The 23,037-nt window shown below is 45.0% G+C and overlaps 2 protein-coding genes across 5 annotated transcripts in view; both read right to left on the bottom strand.

The window, feature by feature from the left end:
• Positions 1-269: 269 nt before the first annotated feature.
• Positions 270-6,332, bottom strand: NMB (neuromedin B). Of its 2 annotated transcripts, none has more exons than XM_003921658.4 (3): positions 3,454-6,332; positions 2,589-2,761; positions 270-545 (listed from the first exon to the last, which is right to left on the bottom strand). In XM_003921658.4, exons 1-3 carry the CDS (start codon positions 3,608-3,610, stop codon positions 510-512), a joined length of 366 nt encoding a protein of 121 aa, XP_003921707.1. In that variant the 5' UTR covers positions 3,611-6,332; the 3' UTR covers positions 270-509. The 2 variants fall into 2 exon arrangements, with proteins under 2 accessions (XP_003921707.1, XP_010348320.1); XM_010350018.3 differs by having other exon boundaries at positions 270-540.
• Positions 6,333-12,084: 5,752 nt separating this feature from the next.
• SEC11A (SEC11 homolog A, signal peptidase complex subunit) overlaps positions 12,085-23,037 on the bottom strand; it is a 48,597-nt gene continuing 37,644 nt past the window's right edge. Inside the window, exons 4-6 of one of the 3 annotated variants that reach the window (XM_003921657.4) lie at positions 22,916-23,035; positions 13,406-13,463; positions 12,085-12,405 (exon numbers count right to left, since the gene is read on the bottom strand). In XM_003921657.4, coding sequence (XP_003921706.1) covers positions 12,355-12,405; positions 13,406-13,463; positions 22,916-23,035 — 229 coding nt within the window. In that variant the 3' untranslated portion in view covers positions 12,085-12,354. The other 2 variants (XM_074399969.1, XM_074399968.1) reach the window with 2 other exon arrangements.

The following is a 23,037-nucleotide window of genomic DNA, read 5'->3' as shown; positions in this document are numbered from 1 at the left end:
GAAACTAGAGACACCTGCCTGCGCCAGTAGGTGGCAGAGATGAGAGTAGAGCCCCGCACCTGGCACAGAGCCTGGCATACAGCAGGCATTATTTGCTTGCCGAATAAGTGAATGAGTAGGAGTCCAGAGTCAGTTCCAGGCTGGGGCCACATGGCATGGAGTATTCTGGACTTTTTGGAGCCAGCCTTATCTCACTGAACACTCTGGCCCTGTCCAGCCCCCTTCCCTCCCAGCCCCTAAAAGATGGGTGGAAGAAGAGGACCAGGCAGTTTATGTACAGAGCAAAGTTTTATTCACAAATTCAACAGGGAAGCAGGAAATACAGCAGGAACATAATTTGTGTCTGCATCAGCGATATTTCTGGTGACCCAACAGAAATCACAGTAATGGAGTAACAGAGATTTGAGCTCGGGATTTACATCCAGACGGGGCCATCACCAGGGTCCCATTCAGCACCTTCCCTGGGTGGGCACAATCTAGGCCATGTTGTGTCTGCCCCCTTATTGGTGTCATTTCTGCAGTATTTGTACCAGCAACCTCCTGTACTGAAGAGAAACATACAGAAGAATTGAGCCAGGGAGGGGCTCCTGATAATGACAGGGCAGCCTGCCATTCCTAAGTGCCAGATGTCTGCAGAGGTGGGCACTGGCAGGCTGTCAGCTGAGGCAGGGACCAGAGCACCCTGAATTGCCTTGGAGGGGTCAGGGTCAGCAGTTTTCTCAGAACACAGTCCCAACCACCCAGAGTGGTCATGACAGTCAAAGGAGCTCATGGAAGTAAATCCAAGTACAGTACCTGGCAGGGGCTAGTCAGTGTCCTCAGTCCCCAACCCCAGACCTCACTCTGAAGCCCCAGACCTATGCACTGCTGCTTCTGAGATTCTCAGTTGTTCTGCATGTGCCAGAGCTTCAAAACCAATGCACTAGAGGTGACACTGCCTCCCTTCAGACTCAGCCAGCCCAAGCTCCTAGGCCTTACATCTGAGGTCCTCAGGGGCTGCTGGTTCTGTGCATCAGGAAGTCAGGGATGTTGGTTGAGGCTGGGGTTGGACCTTTTCTAGGGAATGCCCCTCCCTTCAAAATGCACACACTATATGCTAGGCACAGTGGGGGGATATGAAGGTGAGTCCTCAACAGGTGTTGTCAGGGAGCTCCCAGACTCCTATGAGCTCCCATTTACTAAGGACTGTCTATGAGCCAGGCACCATGCTGAGCAATTGACATAAATTGTCTCATTTAATGGGAGATGGGCCTTATTATTATCTTCATTTTCTTTCTTTATTTTGAGACAGTTTTGTTCTTGTCGCCTAGGTTGGAGTGCAATGGTGCAATCTCGGCTTGCTACAACCTCCTCCTCCTGCGTTCAAGCAATACTCCTGTCTCAGCCTCCCAAGTAGCTGGGTTGACAGGCGCCTGCCACCATGGCTGGCTAATTTTCATATTTTTTAGTAGAGATGGGGTTTCACCATGTTGGCCAGGCTGGTCCTGAACTCCTGACCTCAGGTAATCCTCCTCCTGCCTCAGCCTCTCAGTATCATCTTCATTTTATGGATAAGGAATATGAAGCTTTAGAGAGGTTAAGGGACATTTCTAAGGTCACACAGCTACTAAGTAGCTAGGTTCTGAGCCCAGCATGTTGTATTCAGAGCCCACATTCTACTACATTACACTGCCTTCTGCACACAGCAGCAGGACCAGGGAGGGTGCTGTGCAGTAAGGACAGCACCAGGAGCAGGGAATGGAGGAGCTGCCGCCCAACTGGGCTAGACCTGAAGGCTGGCCTGGCTCCAGCTTCAGGGCCTTGAATCCCATAGGTCAGTGACTGACAACCAAGAATGATTTGGGGCCTTCTCCCCCAGCAGACATCTGGTGATATCTGGAGGTCTTTTCAGTTGTCACAACTTGAAGCAGGGGAAGGTGCTACTGGCATCTAGTGGGTAGAGACAGGGGATGCCGCTAAACATCCCATGATGTGCTGGTCAGCCCTCACAACAAGGAATAATCCAGCCTAGAATGTCAGGGTGTCAGACGTACTGAAGTTGCTCAACCCTGCCACCGGATACTGAGGCCGATGAGAGAATGGGGAGAACTGAGGCAGATGCGAGAATGGGGAGAGCACCGGTCAAGGTGAACAAGGCCCAGACTCTGTCTTGGCTGCTGACTTCTCTTTCCCTCTCTGGGCCTCAGGGTCCCAGTCCGGCCACAAACACACACAGGGCACAGCAAAAGTGGGCTTGACTAATGCAGCACAAGGCTGTGTGCACTGGGAGAGAAAGGCCCTGTTGTAAGAGGCGGATGAGCCCAGTCTATTTCTTTAGACTGGGTGATGAGTCAGGGGAACTTCTTTCCCTACTTCTTGCTCCATGGGGTCTGCCGGGAAGGTCAGCTTCCTTTCTTTGGACTGTTCCTCCTCTGAGCTCTGCCTTAAGAGGGAAAAGCCTGGAACCCTGGCTTTCTGGGGTCCACACCCATAATGTCCTGATCAGACAGTCACACCCTAATACGGTGCTGGGGGTAATTCCTCCCATGCAGGATCCAGGGATGGCCCCAGCTGGGTCATCCTGGCGTTGGAGTGGGGACCTGGCTCACCTGGATGTGGGGTGCGGGGCGACTGAGGCTCAGGCCTAGAGCCTTCTTTAGCAGGAGGATCCTGAGCAGATCATGACTCAGCTGCAGTCTCTGGTCCCTCAGGGAGGTGTGGGAAGCTGTCCCCAATGGGAATGGGCTGGGAGGCTCCAGACTCTTCTTGCCCATGAAGTGACCTAGAAAGGAGGTGCCCAGGCACAAGGAAGTCAAGGAGCGAGGACACAACCCCAGTGGGAAAGTTCTTCATCTCTTGCACAGTTCCGTTCTTGTGGCAGGAAGACACTTAACCTTCCTCCTCCTGTGCCACCTCACCAAGGAGCCACAGAGGTATCTGGGCGGTGGCAAAGCCTGCTCCCTCAGCTTTTTTTTTTTTTTTTTTTTTTTTTTTTTTTTTTTTTTTTTTTTTTTTTTTTTGCTCCCTCAGCTTTTCCCGAACAAGTAGAGAGGATGGTACAGCTGGAAGGAGGGTGGTATGGTCCAGGGCCAGGGAGAAGCTCTGCTAGCTGTGTGTCTCTTGTACAAGGGATGAGAAAGGGCAGAGTAGGAAGTGGAGAGTGTAGAGGGGCCTGGAAAGTGGAGGTGCAGCAAAAACACACGTGCGGTTAGAAGAGTCGGTGAAGTCTCGCCTAAGGTAAGGGGCACCGGCTGGCAATGGGATTTAGAATCTAGCTAGGCAGGCTGCGCGACCTTAGCCCAGTCACTGACCTGTCGGGGTCTCAAGTTCGCATCTATTAAATTAGATGAGCCCCAAGGTTCCCCACCTGTTCCAACACGAGTATCCGTGGCTGAGGCACGGCCAGAGCTGAGAAGGAAATGGGGTCTGAGCAGGGTGGGGGACACTTGCTTGCCCGGTTCCCCGAAGACTTACCGGTGGCCCATAGGTTGCCCCGCGGGTGCACTCGGATCTTGCCGGCTCTGTTGCGGGGCTCCGGGAGATCCCAGCTGAGCGGAGCGACGCCTGCAGCGAGCAGGGCGAAGAGCAGGAGGCCGCCGAGCAGCCGAGCGCCCCCCGCCCGCTGGGCCATAGCTGTGCCCGGGCAGCGGCTCGGCTCCGGCGCGCTCCGCTGCAGCTCCGCTCCCGGGCCCGCCTTCGCTTCTTTTAAACCCGAGTCCCTGGGGGCGGAGCCTGCCCCGCACAGCCAAGCGGCCCCGCGCGCCTGCCGTGGTCCCTACCCTCCCGCCCCAGCTGCTGGGTTCCTGGGCAGGGACATCCTCTTTGGGCCGCCCAGAGACCTGCACACCTGCACTCTGGCCCACACGCGGGCACCGCTTCCGCCCTGGGGCTTCTGGCTGAAGCCCAGCACCTTCAGGCTAAGGACTGGGCAAACAGGGGCCCAGCCCCGGAGGGGAAGCTTCTTCCCCTGGCCCTGCTTTGCTCCTCTCCCACGCCTTTTGGCCAAGTTGGCGCTTCAGCCCTCCGAGCCTCTCTTCATGAGGGTAGAGGTCGGGCGAGGGGCCCTCCTCCCGGGTAACAGCCTTTTTTTTTTTTTCCTGAGACAGGGTCTGGCCCTGTCGCCCAGGTTGGAGTGCGGTGGCGCGATCACGTCTCGGCCACCTCAGAAGCTGGGACCACAGGCACACGCCACCACTACTGGGTTTTTTTTTTTTTTTTTTTTTCCCCAAGAGACCGGGTGTCGCTAGGTTGCCCAGGCTAACACAGGCATTTTTACAGTGTCCAGCCAAGTGCCAGGAACCAAAGGAGTTCCATAAACGAATCCCCATGACCTCCGCCCTCGGGTAATGTGACCTGTGTTCACCTGCCCTCTGCCCTCTCACAGCCAGCACCACAATCTGGAAATGTTCTGGTACATAGTAGGTACTGAGGATGGGAATGCGGAGTGATGAAGGGTGGGAAAAGGGCCGCCTCTGAGGAATGGGCATCCTGCCGAAGGGCCTGGCTTACGGGCAGGAAGCAGACCTCTGGGTCAGGGAAGTGCAAAGAGCACTGGACCCAGGAGTCCATGTACAAGCTGTGCCCCGGCTGAACAACCTCCTCACTTTCTTCAACTGTAAAATGGGAATAACCACAGTGTTTCCGTTTTAGCATAAGTACTCTGAGGCAGGAAGCAACAGTTCTGTAGGACCTGCCCTCTCACGTTGTCCCTAGGAGCTGTCTGGACTTGTCTTGGAAAGAGCGTCTGGATCAGCAGCATCATGTAATGAGCAGAGGGACACTGTGCTCCAGAATAACACGTTTATGCTGGCTTAATTAACTGAAACCCACTGTTCAGAGCACTATGCTAGATACAAAAAGAGGAGAGACAGATAATTCCCGGCTCCCAAGGGAGTTAACCACCTCACGGAGAGGCAGTACACAAAGGAGAGAGTGAGGCAGCAGCGGGGCGCATAACACCCCTTGGGCTCTGGATACCTCCCTGGAACACGGAACAGCGTGGCTGTGCCAGAACCTACTCCCGACTGGTTTGATAATGGGACCTGCTTCTGGGACTCTTGCTAGAATCTAGCTCAGCAAGGCTGCTAGCTCTGTGGATCCCCGTCCTAGAAGGGAAAGCTCACATGAAAAACTGGCTGTCATGCCCAGCTGGAGGCCGCGCCTCCAGCAGCATGACACACAGGACAGGGACGTCTCATTTCTGCCCAACCTCCTTGCTTTTCATAGCCTGCCCTGGCATTTACGGCTTTCTGCTTTCTCGTCACAGCTTAGCCATGGTGTACAGATACAGCTCTCATCGCCTTCCAGTAATCATTCCCGTGACCTCTCCCTCTCCTCTGCATTCATCATGCCCCATCCTGTCTTCTCTAGTCCATGGATATAGAAATTAGGGTGAACACACAGAAGCTGGTATTGACTGCGTGCTGTATTACTTAAATGCTTGAAGGAACCTTATTTGGTAGGTTTCTCCCTCCTCATTTCATAGATGGGAACAGGCTAAGAGATTGAGCCACTTTCCCAGACATCCCACTGGAATCAGATTTCAGGTCTGTCCTGACCACTGCATTAGGCCCCCAAACCTGTGCAAGGCAGATACAGCTCCCCCTAAACCACAACCACTCCCACTGTGGCAGCACAGATTTCAGCACCAAGTTGGGATTAGATGTCTCGGGAGGGAGAGGGAGTGGGCGCTGCATTTCGAGTTTCACCTCTCCTCCACAGGTGACTGGACCTTGAGTTCTGCTAGGTTTTTTTTAATACTTAAGCCAAGCTTCCTCTGACACAGCCTGGGTTCACAGCTGCAACCATAGCTCTGAGGCTGGCCCCAGACACCCTTGGAACCATTTGATCTGCCAGCCTACTATAGAAAAAAAAGGCGCCTCTAAGGACCCTGGAGAAAAACAGCAAGGGAGCACCCCCACAGACATAGGAGCACTCACCTTCCCTTAGGGAAAAAAATGGAAGGAGGCAGAGGTTGCAATGAGTGGAGATTTCTCCACTGCACTCCAGCCTGGGCAACATAGCAAGATTCCATCGCAAAAAAAAAAAAAAAAGTAGGTGGAATTTCAGAAATGTGTAAGATTGGTAGTACAAGGATAGGATATATAGTTCGAAGGTCATATTCAATGTAACAACTGTATATGGGAAAGAAGTTATTATTGTCTCTATAATACAAACTTAAGAGAAAGCAAGATAAAATACTCTTGACTGATGAAGATAAAGGGTTGGATATTATAGACTGGCATGGTGGAAGGGTGTTTCTCAGAAAGAAGAGGAGGTATGAGATTTTTGTTTCCCAAAAGAGGCCATGGGTTTTAAGATTAAGGTACGCTGTTCTCCAGGAAAGCTGAAGATGCTTACTTTAGATGGGTAGCTGGTCTTCTGCGAAGTCGCTTCTCTGCAGAAGTTGCCAAACTATACCCATACTGAGGAACATTCTCTGAAGTAGCTCTGTCATTAGGCCAAATAGTACAGGGGTTATTGTAAAAAAAAGAAAAAGTCACATAGCACAGGTAAGAGAAATGTCTTGGTTTTCAGAAACCATTTTAAGTTTTTCTTTTAATGTCATTTTATGCCCATTCCATAAAGCATAGAAATGACTAGTTCCCTGTTTGCATTAGCTGCTAAGGAGCTGAGAGCCAAAGCTCTGGATCTATTCCAGTAGACAAGAATCTTTTGTTATGTCCTGTGGGTACTACCCTCACTTCTGATTTCTTTTCTTTTCTTTTTTTTTTTTTTTGAGATGGACTCTTGCTCTGTTGTCCAATGAGTGCAGTGGCGCGATCTCAGCTCACTGCAACCTCCGCCTCCCAGGTTCAAGCAATTCTCCTGCCTCAGCCTCCCAAATAGCTGGGATTACAGATGCCCGCCACCACACCTGACTAATTTTTGTATTTTTAATAGAAACAGGGTTTCACCATGTTGGCCAGGATGGTCTTGAACTCCTGGCCTCAAGTGTTCTGCCTGCCTCAACCTCTCAAAGTGCTGGGATTATAGGTGTGAGCCACCGCGCCTGGCCTTCTCACCTCCAATATCATCCGTTTCTTATCCCACATTTCTCTCAACCCTGAATTCTTCAATTATTTTCTATTTCATCACATAGTACTAAAGGTATCTTTATACAACAAGACAGTACAAATAAAATATGCAAAGCAAAGGATGAATCAGAGGCTGACTCTGTCTTAATGCCCTCCAGGAGCCAGCCCTCTGGTGGGGAGAGACACACACATAAGGCAAACCACTCTAAGGGCATGTTCGAGAGGAGCACGAACAACGTATGGGGCAGTGTGGAGCAGGAAGCATGACATGGGCTCAGAAGCTCCATCTGCAATAAGAAACACCCCTCAGCTGGGCACGGCGGCTCACGCCTGTAATCCCAGCACTTTGGGAGGCTGAGGTGGGTGGATCACGAGGTCGAGAGATCGAGACCATCCTGGTCAACATGGTGAAACCCCGTCTCTACTAAAAATACAAAATTAGCTGGGCATGGTGGCACACGCCTGTAGTCCCAGCTACTTGGGAGGCCGAGGCAGGAGAATTGCTTGAACCCAGGAGGCAGAGGTTGTGGTGAGCTGAGATTGCGCCATTGCACTCCAGCCTGGGTAACAAGAGTGAAACTCTGATTTAAAAAAAAAAAAAAAAAAAATGTCTGCTAAATGAATGTGAAAGCTTTTGGTAGGTAGGGAAGTGACCAGGCACTCCAGGCAGAGTGACCAGCATAAGCACAGAATGTCTGTACTATAAACTAATGTCCAGGGTGCAAGAATGTGATGTCTGGTGAAAGTGAGGCTAGAAAAATCCTTAGAGCCTAGAATGACATGAGGAAGACAACATCTTCAACATTTTTTGGTAAGCCCCGCACATTCTAGTTTTGATAATGCTTCTTGGTTACACAGCATTCTTTCTATATCCAGACCCACCTCAGTTGTGTATGAAGGGTCATATTTGCTATTTTACTTCTGAAAGACTGCCTGGTATTACTGACTGTTCTAGCAAAAGACAGTAGTGGTGAAGATATATTTGGCCATAAAACAGCCTGAATAGGCCATCCTGACTGAAAGAGCTGCTTGATGAAGGTAGATATCCATTTACCTAGCTAGGAACAGCTGGGTCATCTCTCAAGCTTAACAGTGGTAAATGTCATAGGAAGAGGCCAGGGCCTCAGATTCTGAAATCAGCCTCCATGCCACATTCTGAGAGGTTAGCTGGACTTGGCAAAAGCTTATGCAAATACCAAGAAATGAACTCAGGATAACAGAGACTTACTTTCTTCCAAGCCCTGGCTCTCTAAGAAGGAAGGCTGTGACTCTTTAAGAAAAATGACAAATGTCAATACTTCTCCCATCAGGAAAGAAGACACAAGAAGAGCCTAAGGATGCACACAAAAAAGAAGGAAGGAAGGATTAACATTTAAAAATCTGGGAAGGGTACATGCTGTTTAAATGGAACCGTGGAGAAAGTTTTCAGATTCTATTTGGCAAGACCAAGAAAATGTACTTACTAAATAACAGGAAAGTACAGATCACTTAAATGATTCATATGCTCTGCCTCTAAATAACAGCTCAACAACAATGCTAACTGAAGCTACTGCCTCTGGCTCCACTGCATGATTATACTGAACATTTAATATATGCTGTTTCAGACTACTGGGGAAAGACAGTACAGTGTCTATGAAATGGGGCTCACAATATGCCAGGGACTGTGAAGCCATATCCATAAACTTAAACAAACAGTATGAGGCTGCAAATGCTGAGTGGCAGCAGAACTTGTGAAGATGGTAAGACTCAGATAAGGCCAGGCACGGTGGCTCACGCCTATAATCCCAGCACTTTGGGAGGCCGAAACGGGTGGATCACCAGGTCAAGAGATCGAGACCATTCTGGTCAACATGGTGAAACCCAGTCTCTACTAAAAATACAAAAACTAGCTGGGCATGGTGGCGCACGTCTGTAGTCCCAGCTACTCTGGAGGCTGAGGCAGGAGAATTGTTTGCACCCAGGAGACAGAGGTTGTGGTGAGCCGAGATCGCGCCATTGCATTCCAGCCTGAGTAACAAGTGCGAAACTCCGTCTCAAAAAAAAAAAAAGACTCAGATAAACAGAAATAAACTGAGATAATACAAGTGGAAACACTAAGCAAAGGAGGAAAAATAATACTTTTACACAACTGGTTGTGAATGAGGAAAGTTTCTTTTTTTTTGAGATGGAGTCTCACTCTGTCACTCAGGCTGAAGTGCAGTGGCACAATCTCAGCTCACTGCAACCTCTGCCTTCTGGGTTCAAGCAGTTCTCCTGCCTCTGCCTCGCAAGTAGCTGGGATTACAGGCACACGCCATCACATCTGCCTAATTTTTGTATTTTTAGTAGAGTTTCACCGTGTGGGCTAGGCTGGTCTCAAACTCCTGACCTCAGGTGATCCGCCTGCCTCGGCCTCTCAAAGTGCTGGGATTACAGGTGCAAGCCACCGTGCCTGGTCTGAATAAGAAAAGTACTAACGTCTTCCTCCCAATAAATGTATACAGAGGAGGGATCAGACAGATGAAGACATAAATACGTGAACGTCTGCACTCATAAGGATACTTACCATTAGTGGAATTCAAAGTCTGAATTCAATGTAGGCAGAAGGTAGGATGAACACAAAATTTATGGTCCAAACAAGAAGTATTTCTGTTCTTCTGTGTAAGAGAAAATAAAGAAGAAGAAAAAAAAGAAGCATGTCTGAAAGTAAAAGGCAGGCTACAACTAATTATTAATAACAGGTGGTAATTATCCAAAATAGGCACAGACTGGCACACTGCAGGGGGACCAGTACACAAACAATGGGAAGCCACTGAGTAGGTATTTCTGGATTCAGGTGATGGCAATGAGAATGGAATAATGGCGTACATGGAGGACTTAGATCATGACTAGATATGGTGGGGAAATGTCAAATCTTGATGACTATTTCTTCAAAGAAAACATGAGATTTGGAGGGGAAGTTTTCAGGAACTTGAGTTTAAAGATGGGACAATCAAGTGGAAGTGTCCAGAGGAAACAGAGACATGGAACCAGAGCTGAGGACAGGCATTGCAAATAATATAAAGAGATTTATTCGCCGGAGTTGTAGGAACAGACAAGTAACAGCCAAAGAGGTAACCCATTATCAGTTTCTCATTTAAAGTTCGAACAGTTTTCATACTCTTCTTCAATTCCCTTCACCCACAATGGTTGAGCCCTCTCAATTCTCCACTTGCCCTGCAAATCCCCAAGAGCTTATCACTCCATTCAATTAGCAAATGAAACCTCTCTGGCATTTCTTACATTTTCAAACAGCTTTTAGGATGTATTTGCTAATAAAGTCTCCCATTTTAAGTCTTAAGTTCAGCACTAAACTAGACAAGATAAAAATTGGGATTATAATATCCCTCCCCACAAGTAATCTTTTAATTTTTGGCTAATAGAGTGATTAAAATATTATTAAATAATTTGATTATCTTTTTAGAGAAATTTAGTTGTGCTTGCAACTAGAGCATCCAGCTCTAGTTGGTACAAAAACCAGTGTACTGATTAGGCTGAGCAGTGAACTGCATCTTCCACAGGTGACGAGGGGGGAATACAGAATGAAGAGCAATTTTCTACCATTCCACGCAGGGAATGTTCAGCCTCTGGCTCATGAGAAAATGTAAGTATTCTATAAGCCTCACAGACAGGTTCAAAAAAGCATTTGTTAGCAGTGATTTGCCAAGTTTCATACTCTGTGAGAATATTAGGAGCCCATATCCAAAGCTGGAAGGCTAAAGCCTGTTTAATGGGTTTAGGAAAGCACTATTCTCCACAGGGGAGGGCTTCAGAAGAGTAATTGTCCCTGTTCTCGTGCCATTAGCACTACAGCACAGACTGGCTTTCACTGCAGTCGAACAAATAATAGAAACCGTTCAAGTAGCCCAGCATAGAAAATTCACCTACTTTAAGACTTCACATGACTACAACAAGAGAACAGACAGAATTGAGTATTTTGTGCTCAAAACATATTGGTTTACTCTATGCTCCATTTTCCCCTCACTGCCTTCATATTAAAAGAAAACATACAATTGGGCTGTGCATTCACTACTTTAAACTGCCTGCTTTAAGTCTGCATAGAGAAACACAAAGTCAGGCACTTGAGAGAACAGGTTCAGGCAAATGAGAGTGTAAAGACAATAGGCAGAAAATGCTTCTTCCCCAGCCCCTTCCTCTGCCTCTAGATGCTCTCACACTTCCTTGGTGTAGAAAGGGCTGAGAATGTCTCAACTGTAGACAGGGTTATGACTTTTTATAACCAAGTGAGATTTTCTGAACCTCTCAGCAACACTAGCTGGGTTTATACACACCTGAGTCACGTGAAGAATCTATTTTTTTTTTTTTTTGAGACGGAGTTTCGCTCTTGTTACCCAGGCTGGAGTGAAATGGCACGATCTCGGCTCACCGCAACCTCTGCCTCCTGGGTTCAGGCAATTCTCCTGCCTCAGCCTCCTGAGTAGCTGGGATTACAGGCACGCACCACCATGCCCAGCTAATTTTTTTTTTTTGTATTTTTAGTAGAGACGGGGTTTCACCATGTTGACCAGGATGGTCTCGATCTCTTGACCTCATGATCCACCCGCCTCGGCCTCCCAAAGTGCTGGGATTACAGGCTTGAGCCACCGCGCCCGGCCGTGAAGAATCTATTTTATGACTAACAGATTTCCTATGAATGTCAATGGCTTCACACACACACACACACACACACACACACACACACACACACAACGGACAAACAAAAAACTGGTTGTTAGTATTAGAGCAAGCTTCTTAGCTGAAGGACTGTTCACATGAAGCCTTTATATCCCCAATGAGTACTAAGAACCAGTGAAGGAAGGCAAATTTCAGAAGCTTACCCAACAAATACAATTCAGGGATAAGGGGTTCAATGTGCAAAGTCTTTTATTTAAAATTTTAAAAGTTAAGACTTATGACCACCTCAGAATATGCCATTCCTATTAGAAGGAGGTATGACGGTTTCAAACTCGTGCAGAGCTGCACTGTCATTTACAAGTCTCTGTAGGCACTTTAGAAGTGAAGCTTGGCTTCAAAATACAAACACTGGGGGCTTTGGCTCAACCTTTTAATATAAAAAATTCATTGATGTACAAAAATGTGAAAGTGTGACAATGACAACTATGAAATCCTGTGATTGAAAGTCCCCTCAAGTGCACTCTGTGGTGCACGTGTGCCCACCCAAACAAGCTAATGCAAACCAGTGCTACCAAGAAGCACCAACATGTGTGTTCTCCATTCCACCAATCACAGACCAATATCTACTCCAAATATCCAGTAACGAAAAGTATGGCATCTTCCCAGGAACAGCAAGGCAGACTTCTTACTCACGGTGGACCAGCACAAATAAACCCAGCAAAAAGAGGACTGCATACTAGAAAATGAACACAGAACCACAAGTCAGAGAAGCGCTGAAAAGTTCAGGGGTTCTTAGAGTTAATTAATAAGCTGGTCTTTGGGACTATATTGCTTAACTATCCAATTATTCTTTCATCTTTTAACTGTAATCCATTTAAAAGTTTCCAAAACTAAGCAAAAGGTCACATTTCTTTAAATAATTTTTCCTTTTTTTTTTTTTTTTTTTTGAGACAGAATCTCACTTTGTCACTCAGGCTGGAGAGCAGTGATGTGATGTTGGCTCACTGCAACCTCCACCTCCAAGATTCAAGCAATTCTCATGCCTTAGCCCCGCCAGTGGCTGGGACTACAGGCATGCACCACCACACCTGGCTAATTATTTGTATTTTTAGTAGAGACAGGATTTTGCCATGTTGGTGACCAGGCTGGTCTCAAAGTTCTGACCTCAGGTGATCCGCCTGCCTCAGCCTCCCAAAGTGCTGGGATTATAGGCATGAGCCACTATGCCTGGCCTAATAATTTTTTTTTTTTTTTGAGACGGAGTTTCGCTCTTGTTACCCAGGCTGGAGTGCAATGGCGTGATCTCGGCTCACCGCAACCTCCGCCTCCTGGGTTCAGGCAATTCTCCTGCCTCAGCCTCCTGAGTAGCTGGGATTACAGGCACACGCCACCATGCCCAGCTAATTTTTAGTATTTTTAGTAGAGGGGGGTTTCACCATGTTGACCAGGATGGTCTCGATCTCTTGACCTCGTGATCCACCCACCTCGGCCTCCCAAAGTGCTGGGAAATGCTGGGATTACAGGCTTGAGCCATCGCGCCCGGCCTTTTTTTTTTTTTTTTTTTTTTTTTAAATAGAGACGGGATTTCGCTATGTTGCCCAGGCTGGTCTTGAACTACTGAGCTCAAAGTAATCCACCCACTTAAGCCTCCCAGAGTCCTGAGATTACAGGCATGAGCCACTACGTCTGGCCCCAAAGACCACATTTTTAATAAAACATACAATACAGGCTCTTACCTTAAATTTAGGATAGTCATTCATGAGGATCGTCACAATTCCAATATAAGGAACAAATCTAAAACAAACAAAAAACTGATTATCACAGAATTTCCTATGGAAAGCAGCTGTTGCCATTCACTGAATATTATCAGTCTTTTCTATAGAATACTAATTTTCAATTCACAAAGTCCATTTCTATATACTGCCCTATTCGATCCTTTCAAAAGCCCAAGTGATAGGAAAGTTAGGAATATCACCATTTTAGAGATGAGGAAACAGATGATCATGCCCAAGGCACATGGCTTCTGTGTGGCAGAACCAGCACCAGATAGCTCCAAGGTCTTAGATCTCCAGTTAGTGACTCTAACGCTACATGTTGATACAGTGCTAGCGGTTAGGTTTATCATTATAACCTTCAGGAAGCTGCCAATCTAGTTGGGGAGGCAAAGCAAACACAGCCAGAGTATTACAAAGTACTTCATGTTAAGTGGCCAAAAAGTGAGTGTAAGAGCTCTATTACAGTACTTAGGATTTCACCACCTTCTCATTTTTTAACCACCTATAATCTGGGTTTGGCTCTATTAATCTTGAAACTTTTCTAGAACGGTTTTAATCACCATATGTAGCAAACCAGTCTCAGCTCCCATCTTTCTTTCCATCTCTGCAGTATTTGACTTTGATGACCACAAATATGCTCTGGAAATTCCTCCTTGGGTTTTTTTTTTTTTTTTTTTTCCTCGAGATGGAGTCTTGCTCTGTCGCCCAGGCTGGAGTGCAGTGGCGCAGTCTCAGCTCATTGCAACCTCTGCCTCCTGGATTCAAGTGATTCTCCTGCCTCACCTTCCCCAGTAGCTGGGACTACAGGCACGCGCCACCACACCTAGCTAATTTTTTGTATTTTTAGTAAAGATGGGGTTTCACTGTATCAGCCAGGATGGTCTTGATCTCCTGACCTTATGATCACCTGCCTCGGCCTCCCAAAGTTCTGTGATTACAGGCATGAACCACTGCGCCCAGCCTCCTTCTTGGTTTCTTAATGTACCACAAATTTGTTTATTCAACGACCCCTTTGGCTGCTATGTCTTCTTTTCACTAGCTCTAATTCCTTTTGCCCCTAAAGTTTGTCCCCTCAAACTAAGCAAAACCACCCGTTAAATAATCTTACAGCACCTGATACATTTCCTTTGTGGTCTTTATAAAATTATCATACTTTTACTTAAACAACAGATTCTATGTATGTCTGTCTCCCCTACTAAACTAGAAGCTCTCTAAGGGCAACAATGATGGCTAGCTCGTTCCCTGTATCCTCAATGCCAACACAGTGCCTTACACACAGGAGATATCCAGTACATCCTGCCTGACTGAATGTCTGAATGTCTGAGGCTCTACTTTTTGCTCCCTCTTGGGGAACTCCTATTTTCTCCTAGAGCTTAAATTCCCACCATGCAAGACTACTTTGACATCATAAGAATCAGGGCAGAAAGAAAATCAGCAGGGTACCACTGATGTGGAAGAGGTGGTTAGCAAATGTAAAACTCTCTTCTTTATCTTCCTCTTCCATCACTGGACTCCAAAGTGGACTGGCAATATTGTACTAAGCTAGAGCCTGTCATAGGGACACTAAGCTGAAGTGGAGGCTGACCTTTGCACACTTTAAAATTGCCCAGATACCTTTATTCAGGGCACCTACAATCTTTGCACCATGCAAAGACAGCACAAACAGAATTATCTCCCACAAATATCTACACCATCAAAGCCTTAGGCAAACTTGAAGAACACACACTTTGTTTTTGACACATTTCACTTCCTTTTAAGAACTCCCTTCACTTCCTCTGTCTCTGGTCCTCACCCCTCCCTGTTCCTCTCCCTTCTGGCAGGATTACTGAGACCTGTCTCTCCTGCCCCATCCCCAAACTCCCATTCTGTATACTGCTGTTTCTTAAAGCCTAGACCTCTGTCATAACCACTTGATGACTTGTTAAAAATGCGGATTTTTTTTTTAATTTTATTTTTATTTTTTGAGATGGAGTTTCGCTCTTGTTACCCAGGCTGGAGTGCAATGGCGCGATCTCGGCTCACCAAAACCTCTGCCTCCTGGGTTCAGGCAATTCTCCTGCCTCAGCCTCCCGAGTAGCTGGGATTACAGGCACACGCCACCATGCCTAGCTAATTTTTTGTATTTTTAGTAGAGACACGGTTCACCATGTTGACCAGGATGGTCTCGATCTTTTGACCTCGTGATCCACCCGCCTCGGCCTCCCAAAGTGCTGGGACTACAGGCTTGAGCCACTGCGCCCGGCCAAAAATGCAGATTCTTCTATCTTTCCCAGCTCCACTAAGTCAGGGAATTTCTGAAAGGTGAGGCCCAAATGATGCTCCTGCATATCAAAATCCAAGCAGCACAATTTTAGTGTGAGATGCACATATAGGTGTGTGATGGCAAATAAAATCCCTCCTCGGGGTTCATGCTTCAGTATCAACCCCTGGGATCTCCAAGAGCTGAAAAGTAACAGTCGTTAAAGAATGGCATGGCTAAGCTCTAAGAGGAGATTTTCTACATTTGTATTACATATATAATTTTTCCTTTCTAATGCAATAACTGCTATTTCTTTTGTCTCATTTTTAGCACTCCCGTAAAAGCAACAGCTTTCAGTGAAAGTAAATCACCTAATTTAAGAACATAATGGCAAATGCCTCACAGTAAAGTGCAGATTAAGAGCTATAAAAGCATCTGTGATTTCTACTGAAACATTTAGCTGCTAATTCTGATTGGATGATCAATAGGCAGCCATTCTCACACATACACAGAGACTTTGTTACCTCCATGCAATATCTATGCATGAAGAACCACAATCCTTGGCTCCCAGCAACCCCATAGGCTGCTTGTGAGTAATTCATTTTTTTTTTTTTTTTTTTTTTTTTGAGACATGGTCTCACTGTGGCACCCAAGCGGGAATGCAGTGGTGTGATCATAGCTCACTATAGCCTTAAACTCCTGGGCTCAAGCAATCCTCCCACCGGAGGTTCCCAAGTAGTGGACTACAAGTGTACGTCACCATGCCTGCCTAATTTTTAATTCTTTTTTTTGTAGAGATAGCATCTCACTACATTGCTCAGGCTGGTCTCAACTCCTGGGCTCAAGCTGCTCTCCCACGTTGGCCTCTTAAAGTGTTGAGATTATAGGCGTGAGTCACTGCACACAACCCAAAACTTTTTAAGGTTGGCTTTGCTTTGCCCACTATAAGTGAAATGAAAGCAACTTGGTCTTTAGAAGTATTACAGGCAAGACCTAAGGATGCCAGAATACGACGAGGCAGTCCAAAGTCAAGCAAAAGATTTAATTGTTTGCAGTACTGTTACCCTCCATGGACAGAAATAAGCAAAGAGCTGATAATCAAGTGCATAATACTGCTATCATCATATTAAATTCAAACCATTTGCACTTTGCCTATTTTGGTCAGATAAACTCATGTGCTAAAGCAGAGTCGCTAAAAAGCAGGAGGTTTAAAATAAGTGAAATGAATGCCATCCACAAAGCCAACTCCAACACCAGCCTGTGCCAAGTTAATATCTAGAAGGTAAAATGCATTTCATATGGTTAAATACATTTCCCTGGGAATTCTTAGGATCAAAGGCACTGCTGAGGAAGTAGCCTCAGTAGAAAGCACTATCTCCTGATGCTCATAGAGATCATTAGGCAAGAGGCCAAACAAACAGTAAAGAAAAGATGCCACAACAATTAAGAAGAGACCCCAGCACGATTTTGTCAAATGTCAAAAGGGGTCTATACTGGAAAGTCTGGAATCCAGCAGCCAACTAAATGAGAGAGTAAGAGAATATGTAACGACCAGAAAATAATCATCTTGTTTCTAGAATGACTTGTTTGAAGTTAAGTAAAAAGTACATTCAAGAAGTCTTAGCCATAAAACTGATTTCAGTCAATAGAGAGCTCAATTACTCTACTCCTTCCTTGTATATTGTTCTTTCCATAGTCAACATTTCTGTTCTCCAATCCTCTACCAGTCTTTCTTTTTTCTTTTTTTTTTTTTTGAGACGGGAGTTTTGCTCTTGTTACCCAGGCTGGAGTGCAATGGCACAATCTCGGCTCACCGCAACCTCCACCTCCTGGGTTCAAGCAATTCTCCTGCCTCAGCCTCCTGAATAGCTGGGATTACAGGCATGCGCCACCATGCCCAGCTAATGTTTTTTGTATTTTTAGTAGAGACGGGGTTTCACCATGTTGACCAGGATGGTCTCGATCTCTCGACCTCGTGATCCGCCCGCCTCGGCCTCTCAAAGTGCTGGGATTACAGGCTTGAGCCACCGCGCCCGGCTCTCCTGTTGCTTTCTATTGCTTCTTGACTAACGGGTGCACTTGAGTTTTTCAACTTTCTGAATTTAGAAAGAAATCACTTCTTGAATACTTAACTGGTTCAGTATTAGTTTCATTTTCTAAAATTGTTTTTATTATACGCTACAACATGAATAACCCTTAAACACATTATGCTAGGTGAAAAGAAGCCAGACATACTTCTGCTTATATGAAAAGTCCAGAACAGGCAAATCCACAAAGACAGAAAGCAGATTAGTGGCTGTCAGGGGCTACAGGAAGTAGGGGATGGGGAGTGACTGTTAATGAGCACAGAGTTTTATTTTTGGGGTAACAGAAATGTTCTGGAATTAGATGGTGGTGATGATTGCACAATCTTGTGAATATACTGAAACCCACTGAATTGTACTAAGATGGTGAATTTTATATTCTAATATATGTAAATTATATATCAATAAAAAATTTTTAAATTATTTTAAAATAGAGCCTTAGGCCTCAATGTAAAATTGTTTTAGTGTGCAGCTGTTAAAAAAAAAAAAAAAAAAAAAAAAAAAGGAGACCAGCCTAACTAACATGGTGAAACTCTGTCTCTATTAAAAATACAAAAAATTAGCCGAGCATGGTGGCACATGCATGGTGTGATCCCAGCTAATTGGGAGGCTGAGGCAGGAGGATTGCTTGAACCTGGGAGGCAGAGATTGCAGTGAGCTGAGATTGCACCACTGTACTCCAGCCTGGGCTACAAGAGTAGTGAAACCCTGTATCAAAAAAAAAAAAAAAAGTTTTTTTTTTTTTTAAAGGCATAAAGGAGGCCAGGTACAGTGGCTCACACTTGTAATCCCAGGACTTTGGGAGGCCAAGTTGGGAGGACTGCTTGAGCCCTGGAGTTTAAGAGCAGCCTGGGCAACATAGGGAGACCCCCGTCTCTATCAAAAAAATTTTAAAAATGCATGAAGGTGCTGGGCTGGGTGGTTCAAGCCTATAATCTCAGTACTTTGGGGGCCAAGGCAGGAGGACTACTTTAGCCCACAAGTTCGAGACCAGCCTGGGCAACATAGGGAGAACCTATCTCTACAAAAATTTTAAAAATTAGCCAGGTGTGATGGCATGCATCTGTGGTCCTAGCTACTCAGAAGGCTGAGGTGGGAGAACTGCTTGGGACTGTGAGGTGGAGGTTGCAGTGAGCCATGATTGTGCCACTGCACTCCAGTGACAGAGTGAGACTCTGTCTCAAGGAAAAAAAAAGCATAAAGACATTTTGTACTACAGTAACAGACTTGCCTGTGGAAAAGCTCTATTCTCAAAGTTTGAGTACAGCCTGACTTGAAATACCAGCTTAGTGTCTTATGAACACAGTTTCCACAAGAGAAAGTGATATGTTCCATTATGTGTCAAGCTTAGTAGAGGTACAATCAATGGAAAGTAAATTTATATACATAGTTACGATTCTGTGCTCTTGCTGTTCATGTCTCAGTTGTTTTTTTATACGGAAACTTTCTTAACACAGAGTATTAGACTATTACATTTTTAATTAAAAGCCCAAAATGGTCTACATTTTCAATGTTGGGATTTTAAAAATAGCATTAAAGGGCTGGGCGTGGTGGCTCATGCCTGTAATCCTAGCACTTTGGGAAGCCAAGGTGGGTGGATCACGAGGTCAGGAGTTTGAGACCTGCCTGACCAACATGGTGAAACCCTGTCTCTACTAAAGATACAAAAATTGGCTGGGTATGGTGTACGTGCCTGTAATTCCAGCTACTTGGGAGGCTGAGACAGGAGAATCGCTTGAACTAGGGAGGCAGAGGTTGCAGTGAGCCAAGATCGTGCCATTGCACTCCAGCCTGGGGGACAGAGTGAGACTCTGTCTCAAAAAAAAAAAAAAAAAAAAAAAAAAAAAGCATTAAATGGTGTGGACTTTTTCAGAAATTTTCCAGGAGACAAGTTATTTTAGTGAAAGCACAGCTCCCCTAATCTTTCATAGATAATGCATCTTTTACCCAATCAAAGGGCCAGAGTGAGTAGACAGAGCTGCAATAAACACTTAAAAATCAAGACCCAGGCTGGGTGCAGTGGCTCACACCTGTAATCCCAGCACTTTAAGAGGCTGAAGTAGGCGGGTCACTTGAAGCCAGGGGTTCTAAACCAGCCTGGCCAACATGGCAAAACCCCGTTTCTATTAAAAATATAAAAATTAGCCAGGAGCGGTGACATGCACCTCTGATTCCAGCTCACTCAGGTGGCTAAAATATGAGAATCATTTGAACCTGGGAGGTGATGGCTGCAATGAGACAAGATTGCTCTACTGCATTCCAGCCTGGGCAACAGAGCAAGATCCTCCAGCCTGTGCAAAAGAGTAAGACTCTGCCTCAAAAAAAAAAAAAAAGAAAAAAAAAAAAACACAAAAAGAATCCGACTCAGGTAAAGGAACATTCAGTTGTACTCTTAGGAGTATAATTAAAATAGTCTTGGCAAAATTTGTCAAAAGCCTTATATGAGTATGCTTCACCCAGTAATTCCACTTCTAGGAATTTACTCTGAAGAATGATTGGGTAGACGTGCTGAGATATACATAACAAGGATATTTATCATAACATTGTTCACAATAAAAAAGCTGGAAACAATCAGAATACCTAATAACAGGAGACTGAAAAAAATCTACATAGTCTATCCACAGGACAGACTATATGGTCTTTTCATACAGTAGAATAGCACACAGCTTTGAAAATGATGATATGAAGATAAATATACTGATTTGTAAATATACCAGTAATTTTTTGGGTAAAAAAGGGGTTAAAAGATAAGGTGACCATTCTCCTTTCATACACAAAATGAGCTTATGTTTTTATAAATATGTACATACTAGGGCCAGGTGCAGAGGCTCATCCCTGTAATCCACGCACTTTGAGAGGCCAAGATGGGTGGGTCACTTGAAGCTGGGAGTTTGAGACCAGCCTGGCCAACATATCAAGACTCCATCTCTACTAAAAATGCAAAAAATTAGCTGGGCATGGTTACACACACCTGTAATCCCAGCTACTCGGGAGGCTGAGGCACAGAATCTCTTAAACCCAGGAGGCGGAGGTTGCAGTGAGCCGAGATCATGCCACCGCCACTCTAGCCTGGGTGACAGAGCAAGGCTCTGTCACAAAAAAAAAAAAAAAAAAAGGCAAAAAAAAGTACATATTAATATTTTGATCTCTACACATAAAGGCTAATAGAACATAAACCAAAAAGTTAATAGTAAATATTTGTGGAGAGCAAGAAAAAGGAGACAGTTACTTTGTTTTTTGATTAATGGTATTTCCTTATGTTTCTACATGAATCTGTACATTTATAATTTGAGGAAAAACAAAAAGACTCAAAGAGATTGGTAAGTTTAAATAACCATATTAGCAGCATCTTGGGAACTGAGGAAGATGGGGACTATTATTTCTCAGAAGAACTGATGACCTAATTTGGATTATAAAAGTATTTTCAGTTCCATCACAGGAAAAGTTCCCTTAAAGTGGGGACATATAAGAAAAAAACAAAACAAAACAAAAAACAGCTCTGCAGCAGATAAAGCACAATGATACTGGTTCTGATCTGATCTTTTTGGTCCCAAACTGAGCACCTCCTATGCTGTAACTGAGGCAGCTTTCGCTTAGTAACTCATACTTCCTTCTCTATGGGAAATGCATTTCTCAGGCCTGCTCACTGGTATAATAACTCTATATCCATAGTCTGTTCTAGGTCAAAAGGAGCAGACGTTCTGACATTGGCAGGAGTGCCATGTAGCATCTAAATAGTGAGAATTAGCAACTATCCATTTCAGAAATGTTATGCTAGTAATTTTTCTATGATGGTTAAGGTGGACTATGCAGCCAGCCACTTATGATCATCAGTATAATCTTAGATATACAACCTAACTCATTTGTTTCCTCATCTGTAGAATGGGAATATTAGGGTTGTTCTGAGGTTAAAATGTGGTAATACTTGTCAAGTACTTAGAATGAGTCTCTGGTACACAATAAGCCCTAATAAATGTAAGTTATTGTTAATACTATTAATAACATTAAGGGAGCAACAATGCCATACTTCCTTAATACCAACAACTTACAATTCCTGTCCTCCACTGATCTGTTCTCCTGATAAAATCTGAAACAAACAGGCTTAATATAACTTTTTAATTTCATTTTACCTCATCAATTTCAAGACTAGAAATATTATGGATTAAATTAACATTATAAAACTAATTTAGATGAACACCTTAAGTTGTTGACTCAGTAATTCGTAAGAAATGTAAGTTTCTGGTGAAACCCCGCCTCTACTAAAAAATACAAAAATTAGCCGGGCATGGTGGCAGGCACCTGTAAACCCACTACTTGAAAGGCTGAGGCAGGAGAATCGCTTTAACTCAGGAGACAGAGGTTTCAGTGAGCAAAGATCATGCCATTGTACTCCAACCACTCCAGCCTCCTGGGTGACAGAGCAAGACTCTGTCTCAAAAAAAAAAAAAAAAAAAAAAAAAAAGAAATGTAAGTTTCATAAAGCAGGACTGATACAGGGCTGATAGTGCTCTAGGCCCCCAGAGCCTAGCATAGTATAGATATCAGAGCACATGGAAGGTGCCCAGTATTTCCTGAGTGAACCAAATAAGTGAACATATTTTTTTTTTCTTTTTTTTTTGAGGCTGGAAGCAGTGGTGCAATCTCAGCTCACTGCAACCTCCGCCTCCTCAGTTCAAGCAACTCTTCTGCCTCAGCCTCCTGAGTAGCTGAGACTACAAGCAAGCGCCACCACACCCGGCCAATTCTTTGTATTTTTAGTAGAGATGGGGTTTCACCATGTTAGCCAGGATGGTCTCGATTTCCTGACCTCATGATCCGCCTGCCTCAGCCTCCCAAAGTGATGGGATTACAGGCATGAACCACCGTGCTCATCCAAGTGAACACATTTTTTTTAAATTGTCACATCCAATTCACCATCTCATCACTAGTATTCTATCCTTTTATTGCACCCCAGTTCCTCACCTCTGGAGTAGTATACCTGAAGTTTTAGATACTTTTTAAGAAACACAATTTTCAAAGGACACAAGAGTCATTTGGTGGAACCAGAACCAAATCTCTACGTTCAACTGTATATGATCAAACAGTATGATTGAGAGGGCCACGCTTCAAGTGATACAAAAAGTTTGAGATGCTCCCCGCTATACTTACCCCCTGGCTCTCCCCACGACATCTTTTTTCTCTAGCCAATGTTGTCCTTGTTTATAGAGGCCTCGGTCATCAACCGCATTATTATCGCCTTTGGTCAAAAACTTGATATGCCCATTTTGCCT

This window comes from Saimiri boliviensis, chromosome 5 (genome assembly GCF_048565385.1).
Source record: "Saimiri boliviensis isolate mSaiBol1 chromosome 5, mSaiBol1.pri, whole genome shotgun sequence".
In the NCBI taxonomy this organism is placed as follows: domain Eukaryota; kingdom Metazoa; phylum Chordata; class Mammalia; order Primates; family Cebidae; genus Saimiri; species Saimiri boliviensis.
Note: the sequence above shows the minus strand (reverse complement) of the source record. Positions and strands in the feature narration are given on the sequence as shown.